Source organism: Sceloporus occidentalis, unplaced genomic scaffold, assembly GCF_023333645.1.
Source record: "Sceloporus occidentalis isolate IW3139 unplaced genomic scaffold, rSceOcc1.0.p SCAF_285, whole genome shotgun sequence".
Classification (NCBI taxonomy): Eukaryota; Metazoa; Chordata; class Lepidosauria; order Squamata; family Phrynosomatidae; genus Sceloporus; species Sceloporus occidentalis.
Genome location: NW_028317265.1, coordinates 103,900 through 116,240, shown reverse-complemented (window position 1 = coordinate 116,240; position 12,341 = coordinate 103,900). Strand labels below are relative to the sequence as shown.

The window sequence follows — 12,341 nt, the reverse complement described above, 5'->3', positions numbered from 1 at the left end:
GTTATTTGAAGTGCTTTTATTTTAACTCTTTGTATGTTGAGATTTTTTTTTTTTAATTTTAGCACTTGCTCAAAATAATAAACTTTAATTTTTAAAAATATTTTATTTATTTATCTTACACATTTTGCTGGTACTGGATGGTTCCTCTGGTGACATCACTGCATAATTAATTTTAAATGTTAGCACATCTTTTTTTTTAAGCATTTTTTTTCCATATTTTTGTTTTATATATTTTTTTAATATTTTACTAATCACATTGTGATTAGAAAGCTGGGCTCCATTGACTTGCATGGTTGAATGCAGTACCTGTATTCAACCTGCAAGTGGAGCCAGAGTTCTCTAGAGGGTCTGGAGACCATCTAGCGAACTTTTTCAACTTTATTTTTTTTACAGGGCGGCCGCCATCTTGCGGATGGTGAAGATCACTGGCAGTGGCGGCTGTGAGCTCTCCAGAGCGGTCACAGCCCGTCCTGGGGTAAGTGTTTGGTGTCGCTGAATGCCTCCTAATCGAGGCATTCCAGCGACACCATTTAAGTTTAGGAGGTGATCGTTGACGCCCCCCCGGGGAGGGGCCAGATATGGCCCCTGATGCCGATTTCGGCGTTACTGAATGCCTCGACGTCGAGGCATTACAGCAACGCCGTTTAAGCGAAGAAAGTGATCGTTGATCACTTTCTAAGCTTATTTAATTTTTTGACGGTTCAGGACCGTCAAAGGTCGTTAAGTGACCGTTTTTCCGTGACGGTCCTGAACCGGCAAAGGTCGTTAAGGGGTTAAACAAGTTGTAAAGCGAAAAGAGTACCATCCCCTCTTTGAAGCATGGTGGTGGCTCGCTGATGTTTTGGGGGTGTGTGAGCTCTAAAGACACAGGGAATCTTGTGAAATTGATGGCAAAATGAATGCAGCATGTTCTCCGAAAATACTGGCAGACAATTTGCGTTCCTTTGCACGAAAGCTGCGCTCTCGGACTTTCCAGCACGACATTGACCCTAAGCACAAGGCCAAGTTGTCCTTCAAGTGGTTACAGCAGAAAAAAATGTTCTGGAGTGGCCATCACAGTCTCCTGACCTTAATATCATCAAGCCACTCTGGGGATATCTCAAACCTATGGTTTATGCAAGACGACCAAAGACCTGGAGGCATTTTGCCATGATGAATGGGCAGCTATACCACCTGCAAGAATTGAGGGCCTCATAGACAATTACTACAAAAGACTGCACGCTGTCATTCTTGCTAAAGGGGGCAATACACAGTATTAAGGGTATGCAGAATTTTGAACAGGGGTCACTTTTTATGTTTTTCTTTGTTGACATGTTTTGTTTTATGATTTTGCCAGTTGTATATGAATCCCATAAGAAATATAAGATATGTTTTGCCTGCTCACTCATGTTTTCTTTAAAAATGGTTACACATATTACCAATTCTCCAAGGGCATGCAAACTTTTGAGCACACCTGTATATGTGAATACTGTGACAGGGTCGTTGAGGGCAGGTGCATAAGTCAGTGTATGGAAAGTGCAGTTTTTCCCTGCTTCTAGGGTTAATGCTTGTAGCAGCTTCAGCTGCTGCCTAATCAACACTACCCATCCCTATTTAGCTTCCTAAATTTTCTCATTAAGGTGCTGCTGATCAGACATATAGTGTAAAACTGAGCCTGATTGGTAAGAAAAACTTTACTCTGCTCAAGTTTTGTTTTGTGACTGGGAACCAGTTTAGCTGGCAAGTACTGTAAGTACTGTAAAAAAAAAAAAAAAAAAAACAATAAAAAAACCCAACCAAACAAAAATAAACATCCTGGAAAAAAACATTGGAGTTGCTGTTTCTGCAGTGGCCTTATCACAATACATATATAATATAAAACATATTTAAAGTGTCTGTGATAGTGTGTGTAAATGTAAATCACTGTGTATGTGATACATTTTATAATATATACTGTATTTGCCCCCCCCCAATCTGAATATTAATGTAGGAAAACCTGAATATAAGACCACCCTATAGGACAGGGGTGTCCAAGTTTTTTCTGCAGTGGGCCACTTCATCTGAACTGTATAGGTGCGCGGGCCGCACTCATTTTTCACTGTGAGAAAATATGGCCTTTAATAAAATATGCAGATTAAAATAAAGTAAATGACACAAAACCTTTACTTTTCCTCTCACTGATTTCTGGGCCTAGAAAGTGTTGTGACTACAAATTCAGGATAATTAAAAATTAAATTGTTCTATTTATTTTAGGGATGCACCAAAATGAAACTTCTGGACCAAAACATTCACTTAGCCAAAACCGAAAATGACCCCCACCTTTAAAAATAATAATAAAAACTCACATTTTCAATAAAAGTAGGTAACACACCACAATTGGAGAAAAAAAATTAGCACTATGACTTGGCATGATAAGACTGTGATTGCTAACAGCAATCACAGTCCCATCATGCCTAGGTTCCAGCACTTACACATCCAACCAATAAATGCTGGAACCTAGGCATGATGGCACTGTCATTGCTGTTGGCAATCACACTCCTATCATGCCAAGTCAGCCAGTGCATGCTGGTACAGGGTGGCTGTAAGTGATGTGCAGAGCCCATACTGCTGACAGCATCAATACACAAGGGGGGCAGCTAGCTAGGTTTCAGCATGTACTGGCTGACTTGAAACGATAGGAGTGTGATTGCTAACAGCAATCACAGTCCCATCATGCCTAGGTTCCAGCACTTACACATCCATGCTATCACACACACACTCATTCATTCATATACTCATTCATTCAGATTCATTCCCTCAATCACGCATACTCATTCAAACACCCTCCCCACCCCCTTACCTGCACTGCAGCTCCTCGATGCGCGGCCTCCCTCTGCGTTCTCTGGCACTGCACAGAGGAAGCAGGACTGGAGCAGAGTCATGTGATGTCACGTGAACTCTGCTGGGTTCCGCTTCCTCTTTGCAGTACAAAAGACCCTCCCACTGGTAAGTAGCGGGGCTCTTGTTGTAGCAGGGCTTGAGGTACGGCCCACGTAAGATCGGTTGCCCTGGCTGCCGATCTTACGTGGGCCACACCTCTTTGGCCCACAGGCCGCATGTTGGACGCCCCTGCTATAGGAAAAAAGTTTTACCAGTAAATGTAATTTCATGTAAACTATTTTTTTTAATAAAAGCTATGATTGGGAAAAATATTTTGTTTTTATTTCCTTTTATTTTCCAACCTGCCCCCCCCCATTTATGCACATCTGCCCCAGAAATGCCTTATACCCACTATATGCCACTGTGCCCCCATGATGCCTTTTGACCCCCTATGAGCCACTCTGCCTCCAGAAATGCCTTATACCCCTATATGTCACTGTGCCCCATGATATGCCCTTTAACCCTCTAAATGCCACTGTGCCCCCATGATGCCTTTTGACCCCCTATGTGCCACTCTGCCTCCAGAAATGTCTTATACCCCTATATATCACTGTGCCCCATGATATGCCTTTTAACCCTCTAAATGCCACTGTGCCCCATGATATGCCTTTTAACCCTCTATATGCCACTGTGCCCCCATGATATGCCTTTTTACCCCCTATGTACCACTCTGCCTCTAGAAGTGCCTTATACCACTATATGCCACTCTGGCATTAAGGGGGTTAAAAGGCATATTATGGGGCAGAGTGGCATATAGGGAGGTATAAGCCATTTCAGGAGGCAGAGTGGCATTAAGGGGGTTAAAAGGCATTTCATAGAACACTCCTACAGAAATGCCTTTTGCCCCCCATTTAACATTCCCCCCCTCCCAAACTTACCGTTGCTTCTGACTCCCGGTGTGTTGTCTGCTGCAGCTGCTAACCGCAGCCGGGGAGTAAGAAGCACCGGTAAGTTGGGGGGGGCATAAGACAAGGAGGATCCAGGTCCCCGATTATAAGACGAGGGGTATTTTTCAAAGCATTTGCTCTAAAACAAACAAACAAACAAAAAAAAACAACCTTGTCTTATAATCGAACAAATACGGTATTTCATGGGTATGTGATGGTGTGTATCAGTGTGTATGTGATATATAATATACACCTGTGTGTGTAATCTCATCCACTTCATAGTGTGTCCCTGAATGGCAGAAATAAAATGTGGTCACCTTATCAGCAGCACAAAATTAGACACAACCTCAGGACAAAGTAACTTTAGAAAAAATATATGCGCAATTTAATTAGAATAATTTAATTAAAATTGCTGTGAGCAGGGAAAGAAATTAGTAATTTACTTGATTCACAGTGCGTTTTACCATTAGACTTCTTCAAGATGTACAATTCTCGAGGTTAGTGGTTCAGGTTTGTTCCCAGATCCCTGTACAGCCCTTTCCCGATTGGTCACATGCAGTTCTTGCTGTCGCGTGATCGGAACCTCTCTCTGTATCCTCATCCGTTCCAGATTCACTGCCCAATAATTTGAAGTACCGTATTTGCTCGATTATAAAACGAGGTTTTTTTCAGAGCAAATGCTCTGAAAAATACCCCTCGTCTTCTAATCGGGGTTGTCTTATAATCAGACCTCAAATAGAGGTCTGACTATGAGACTAAGATCCAGATCCCCCGCACCACTGCAGGGGACCTGGATCCTTCTGTCTCCCCCCCCCCCATTTAACACACCCCCACCCCACACACACTTACCGGTGCTTCCAATTTCCTGCTGTATTGCTGGGGGAGCGGGTTGATGTCTACGCGATCCGCGTAGACAACTTACGCTGCAGCCGGAAGGAGGAGTGGCTAGCAGCGGGGGTTGTCTGCGTCCATCGCACAGACCTTCCCCGACTGTCAGAGATCAGAGTTCCCCGTGCCGGTGCCGCACTGGTGCGGGGAACTCTGATCTCTGACAGCCGGGGAAGGTCTGCGTGATGGACGCAGACAAACCTCCGCTGCCAACTCCACCTCCTTCCGGCTGCAGCGAATCGCGTAGACGTCAACCCGCTGCCCCGGTAATGCAACAGGAAATTGGAAGCACCGGTAAGTGTGTGTGTGTGTGGGGGGGTGTTAAATGAGGGCATAGGGCATTTCTGGAGGCAGAGTGCTCTGTGAAATGCCTTTTAACCCCCTTAACGCCACTCTGCCTCCTGAAATGCCTTATACCTCCCTATATGCCACTCTGCCCCATAATATGCCTTTTAACCCCCTAAATGCCAGAGTGACATATAGGGGTATAAGGCATTTCTGGAGGCAGAGCGCTCTATGCAATGCCTTTTAACCCCCTAAATGCCACTCTGCCTCCAGAAATGCCTTTTAACCCTCTATACGCCACTCTGCCTCCTGAAATGCCTTATACCTCCCTATATGCCACTCTACCCCATAATATGCCTTTTAACCCCCTAAATGCCAGAATGGGATATAGGGGTATAAGGCATTTCTGGAGGCAGAGTGGCACATAGGGGGTTAAAAGGCATATCATGGGGCACAGTGGCATAGAGAGGGTTAAAAGGCATATCATGGGCCACAGTGCCATATTGCAGTGGCAAGCCTGGGGGCAGATGTGCGTAACTGGGGGGCAGGTTGGAAAATACAAGGAAATAAAAACAAAAAAATATTTTTCTCAATCATAGCTTTTATTAAAAAATGTAATAGTTTAAATGAATTAACATTTACTGGTAAAACTTTTTTCCTATAGGGTCGTCTTATATTCTATTATTTTTTTTTTTTCCTAAATTAATATTCAGATTTTGGGGGGTCGTCTTATAATCAGGGTCGTCTTATAATCGAGCAAATACGGTAATTAATGTTCTCCTTTAATTTATTAATGATGTAATATACAGGTGATGAGATGAAGTCCATTTAGAATGTATATAAATATTGTGACAACTGATATGAATAGGCTGCCACATTTCCCTCTGATGGCTTGTTAGCTAAGCGATTAGAATCTACCTTTTGAAAGTGGAAAAGAACAATCTGAGCATATTAATTGGTGTGTGTGTGGGGGGTGATCATTAAGTGAATGTCCCTGCCCCTGTCCTCTATTATGAACCCCTTATTGACCGATGTCAGGTATGTCAGGGAAAAACAGCCAGTTAATGACCAATGACGTGCCTGTCTCGTCATTGCATTGCATTAATTAAGATTAACTAAGATCGCTGGAATAGAAAAGGGCCTTCCCAAAACTATTTTCACAAAGGTTTGGTATGCTGAATATGGCTGTTGATCTCTGATCAAATTCATGATATTTACATAAACATTATGCCCACTAGGCTCAAAAGATTGCAGAGCATCGTAGAAAATACGAAAGGAAGCGGGAGGAGAGAGAAATCAATGAGAAGAGGCAACGATTAAAGGAAGCGCGAGAGGGACATGAGCGAGTGCAGCAAGTGAGTAAAGCATGACTACTGAAATATTTACATACAACCAAATACTATCTTGAATGCATGTCCTAGAGTGTCTGGAAATGAAAAATTGTAATTTCAGTGTGCTCAAAGTATGAAAACTTTACAGAGGATTATATTTTATTACAAAGCACTGGTACATTAATCATGTTACTTGTTTGTAAAAAAATGTATTTATGAAAAAAATAGAAATTTGTAGAGCAGAGTGTACCCGTGCTTGCTCCAGCATTAACGGTATGTGTGTGTGTGTGTGTGTGTGTATGCATAGCTCACAAACTAAATTTCAATTCCTTTTGATTAGTTTCACTCCTTTAACACGGATCCCAAGAATCAGTTACATTTAGTTCTTTAGTAGCTCTCACAGGCATAGGTAGTTTTTCCTTCTCTTACGCCATTTTAAATCCAGGTTGTAATTCACAGCTTGTCATGTTATTTCATAAATTATGTGGTTATGTGTGTGAATGTGGCGTGTAGACAATGTCAGGCACGTTGGGGATCATGATAACATTTGAATATTAAAATTATATATTAGTCATTATTGGTGTAAAAGACCAAACTCAGCTTGGTCTTTTAGACCATTCTATTACCTGTTAATACATTACATGTTATATTTACTTTATATTGTACCTTCCCATTCCATTTCCTCCAGCCTCTCCAAACTTCTGTTACTGTCCAATAACGTGTGCCAAGTGTTGCTTCCTCCTATAAGCAATTTCATCAGCTAGCATCCTCCCCTTGAAACATGTACGCATTTTAATCTGTAGTCCAATCATTTGCTGAGAAATCCTCCTATGCCAAAGAAGAACTCAAGTGGCATCTAGATTACCTTAACTTTCCTAGTAGAATGATTCCCTAAGACTTGGTGTCATGCAGAGCCTGTGTTGGGCTAACGCAGGGATTTGGCATTGGAAGGGTAAACCTAGCCAGATGTGTTTGCCCTCTTAAGCCACTCGGACTGACCAACATTTTACATACCAGAACCCTCCCATAAATTCATTCAGGTTCATCCTCGGTGACCATTAGTGGTGCCTCCCCTATGATATGGAATTTAGGGTGATGGTCTTCATCAACAAACTCAACAAGGACATTGTGGTTCCCGCAGATGACCTGTATGGGTTTCGTATAATTAGGTTTTTCTGTGTTTCTCCTTGTTTTATTTTTACAAACTGAGTCGTATACTGTGTGTCTAAATGATCACCTTTGTTCATATAACTTGGTGGTGGCAGCGTATTACCAGTCTGGTGGGGGTTTTTGTCCTGCGTTTAAGGGTTAAGTGAGTGACCAGAGGGCTAGTATCGTTAACCCTTGCACACCCACACCCTATGTGTCCGGTTATCCGATAGCTAGCCCTGACAAACTGGTGGCAGAGGTGGGATACTCTTTTTGTATTTTAAGAGCTTATAGTGCTGTTTATTTTTGTTGGAATTCAGCAATAAAGAAATTGTATAGTTTGGGCAATTTCCAGAGACTGAACGCAGTGCTTCCTATAGATAAAGTATACAACACAGTTTGTGCCCCTTCCCTACTTCTTGTTTTTCTTTATCTTTCTGTGGCAAAATGGAGAATTATCAACAGATAATAAAACTGAACTCCTCATCTTTCCTCCCTCCAATGCTGAGATTCCCCCATTAATCTCAATGACAGAGGTCAAACATTTTCTGTAAGTCTTCACAAGGTTTTCACATACTGTTGCTGGTATTTTGGACCATTTTTCCATGCAGATCTCCTCTAGAGCAGTGATGTTTTGGGGCTGTCGCTGGGCAACACGGACTCTCAACTCCCTCCAAAGGTTTTCTATGGGATTGAGATCTGGAGACTGGCTAGGCCACTCCAGGACCTTGAAATGCTTCTTACGAAGCCACTCCTATATTGCCCGGGCGGTATGTTTGGGATCATTGTCATGCTGAAAGACCCAGCCACGTTTCATCTTCAGTGCCGTTGCTGATGGAAAGAAGGTTTTCACTCAAAATCTCACGATACATGGCCCCATTCATTCTTTCCTTTACACGGATCAGTCGTCCTGGTCCCTTTGCAGAAAAACAGCATGATGTTTCCACCCCCATGCTTCACCGTAGGTATGGTGTTCTTTCGATACAACTCAGCATTCTTTCTACTCCAAACACGACGAGTTGAGTTTCTACCAAAATGTTCTACTTTGGTTTCATCGCCCAATCCTCTTCTGGATCATCCAAATGCTCTTTAGCAAACTTCAGACGGGCCCGGACATGTACTGGCTTAAGCAGGGGGACACGTCTGGCACTGCATGATTTGAGTTCCTGGCGGCGTAGTGTGTTACTGATGGTAGCCTTTGTTACTTTGGTCCCAGCTCTCTGCAAGTCATTCACTAGGTCCCCCCGTGTGGTTCTGGGATTTTTGCTCACTGTTCATGTGATCCTTTTGACACCACGGGGTGAGATCTTGCGTGGAGCCCCAGATCGAGGGAGATTATCAGTGGTCCTGTATGTCTTCCATTTTCGAATAATTGCTCCCACAGTTGATTTCTTCACATCAAGCTGCTTGCCTATTGCAGATTCAGTCTTCCCAGCCTGGTGCAGGTCTACAATTTTGTTTCTGGTGTCCTTCGACAGCTCTTTGGTCTTGGCCATAGTGGGGTTTGGAGTGTGACTGTTTGAGGTTGTGGACAGGTGTCTTTTATACTGATAACAAGTTCAAACAGGTGCCATTAATACAGGTAACGAGTGGAGGACAGAGGAGACTCTTAAAGAAGATGTTACAGGTCTGTGAGAGAAAGATATCTTGCTTGTTTGTAGGTGACCAAATACTTATTTTACCAAGGAATTTACCAATTAATTCATTAGAAATCCTACAATGTGATTTCCTGTATTCTTTCCCCCCATTCTGTCTCTCATAGTTGACGTGTACCTATGGTGAAGATTACAGACCTCTCTCATCTTTTTAAGTGGGAGAACTTGCACAGTTGGTGGCTGACTAAATACTTTTTTGCCCCACTGTATTCAGTCGTCTCCATCTTAAAAACATATTGCCCGCATCTGTCCCTTCCTAACACAGCATGCCACTAAGGCTCTTGTCCATGCCCTAATTATCTCCCGTCTTGATTACTGTCTGTCTTAGCTGGTCTTCCTCTTAACTGTCTCACCTCTCTACAATCCATCCTGAATGCTGCTGCCAGACTCATCTTCCTCTCCCATCGCTTTACTAACGTCTCTCCCCTCTGTCAGTCTCTTCACTGGCTGCCTGTGCGCTTCAGGATTCATTTCCAAATCCTCACTCTTACTTTCAAAGCCCTTCACAGCAGTTCCCCTACATCTCCTCACTCATCTCTAAATACACTCCTAACCGGTCTCTCCGCTCATCCAATTATCTCCTTCTATCCTCTCCTTTGATTTATTGCTCTCATGCACGCTTACAAGATTTCTCAAGAGCTGCCCCTATCCTCTCCCCCGGCCTATCCGTCTTTCTCCGTGCTTTTATTCCTTCAAAAAATCCCTCAAGACCCACTTCTTTATGGACGCTTACAACATAGTAAATTAATGCCCTCCCATATTCCCTTAGCTCACCTTTCCTAGTCCCTCTCTGCAATACTTTTACTAGTGTGGCTGGTCTATCCCTAACACTGGCACTTTTACCTATTGCGTAATACACCCTAAAATCCCTCTAGATTGTAAACTCCTTTGAGCAGGGCCCTCCTCACCTGTTGTCTCTGTTAGTCATTTGTTATGTTACATACTGCTTGTTATGTCCTGTCTATGACTGGGCGGTTAACATACAGGGTTATAGTCTATTCAGGAAGGATCGAAAAAATCGAAAAGGGGGAGGAGTTTGCCTTTATGTAAAGTCCAGCCTAAAGGCCACACTGCGGGAGAATATATGTGAGGGAAATGATAATGTGGAGTTATTATAGGTAGAAATATATGGAAAGAAAAATAATAAAATACTGATCGGGGTTTGCTATAAGCCACCAAATATAATGGAAGCAGCAGAAGATCAATTATTAAAGCAAATAAACAAGGCAGCAAATCACAATGAGGTGGTTATTATGGGGGACTTTAACTATCCCGACATAAACTGGGAAACAGAGACCTGTGAATCTCATAAAGGAAACCGGTTTCTGACTATAAGTAAGGATAATTATCTGTCCCAAATGGTACAGGACCCGACCAGAGGGGGCGCCCTACTGGACTTAATATTAACCAACAGACCTGACAGAGTAACTAATGTGCAGGTCAGGGGGCATCTAGGAAATAGTGATCACAATATGATACATTATAACTTGTCCTTCAATAAGGGAACTCTTAGAGGAGCCACAAGAACTATGAACTTTAGGAAGGCAAAGTTTGATCAACTAAGAGAAGCCCTTAACACTGTAAATTGGGAAAATGTCCTCAAAAACGAGTACAGACACTCAATGGGAGATTTTTAAGGATATCTTAAATTCTCACTGTGAAAGGTACATACCGTATAGGAATAAAAGAGTCAGGAACAAGAGAAAACCAATGTGGATAAATAAAAATGTAAAGGGGGTAATAAATGGCAAAAAAAAGGCATTTAAGCTACTAAAACAGGAAGGCAGTGAGGAAGCACTAAAAAGCTATCGGGAAAAAAATAAAATATGTAAAAATCAGATAAAAGCAGCAAAAGTGGAGACAGAAAGACTCATTGCCAAAGAGAGTAAGACAAACCCCAAAATGTTCTTTAACTATATAAATAGTAAAAAGGTTAAAAATGAAAGCGTTGGCCCCTTAAAAAGTAATGAGGGAGAAGTTATAGACGGGGATCAGGAAAAAGCTAATCTATTAAATATATTCTTCTCTGCTGTATTCACAGAGGAAAATGAAATGCCAGGTAATATACAGCAGGATGAGATAACTGCCCCAGTACATGTCGCCTGTCTAACCCAGGAAGAAGTGCAGTGCCGCCTAAAAAAAATCAAAATAGACAAATCACCAGGTCCAGATGGCATTCACCCCCGCGTTCTAAGGGAGTTAAGTAATGTAATAGACAGACCCCTATTTCTAATATTCAAGGACTCTATAGTGACAGGGTCTGTTCCCCAGGACTGGCGCATAGCAAATGTTGTGCCAATATTCAAAAAGGGGACAAAAAGTGACCCGGGGAATTATAGGCCTGTTAGTTTAACTTCTGTATTTTGGAGTATCTCAATGAAAATAAGTGTATGACTCCATATCAGCATGGGTTTACAAGGGATCGGTCCTGTCAAACTAACCTGATCAGCTTTTATGAGGAGGTGACCTCAAGACTGGATCGGGGTGAATCGCTGGATGTCGTATATCTTGATTTTTCCAAAGCATTTGATACGGTGCCACATAAAAGGCTGATACATAAAATGAGAATGCTTGGGCTGGGGGAGAATGTGTGTATGTGGGTAAGTAACTGGCTCAGTGATAGGAAACAGAGGGTGGTTATTAATGGTACATACTCTGAGTGGGTTACTGTTGCTAGTGGGGTACCACAGGGGTCAGTTTTGGGTCCTATTCTTTTTAATATATTTATTAATGACCTTGTAGAGGGATTGTATAGTAAAGTATCAATCTTTGCAGACGATACTAAGCTCTGTAATGTGGTTAACACAATAGAGGACAGTGCACGATTACAAATGGATCTGCATAGGTTGGAGGTTTGGGCTGGGATGTGGCAGATGAGGTTCAACACAGATAAATGTAAGGTTATGCACATGGGGAAGAAAAATCCAGGCTGGGAATATGTATTAAATGGGAAAACACTGGGGACGACTGACATGGAAAAGGACTTAGGAGTTTTAGTTAACAGTAAATTTACCTGTAGCGACCAGTGTCAGGCAGCTGCTGCTAAGGCAAATAAAATCATGGGGTGCATCAAAAGGGGCTCGAATATAGGCCGCACTTTTCCCCCCCACTTTAAGTCTTTAAAGTGGGGGTGCGGCCTATATTCGGGGTCTAGCGCTCGACGCCCGGGACATGCAGTCCCGGGGGCAGGGTTAGGATACAGATCCTACTCCCCGATACGCTTAGACAGCCTCCCCTGCCAGCACTTT

At 42.6% G+C, this 12,341-nt stretch overlaps 1 protein-coding gene across 1 annotated transcript in view; it reads left to right on the top strand.

The window, feature by feature from the left end:
• Positions 1–12,341, top strand: part of LOC149275464 (hsc70-interacting protein-like) — a 124,478-nt gene that overhangs the window by 65,299 nt on the left and 46,838 nt on the right. Inside the window, exon 10 of the mRNA XM_089504703.1 lies at positions 6,197–6,313. Within this exon, the coding sequence (XP_089360829.1) occupies positions 6,197–6,313 (117 nt within the window). The remainder of the gene's footprint in view (positions 1–6,196; positions 6,314–12,341) is intronic.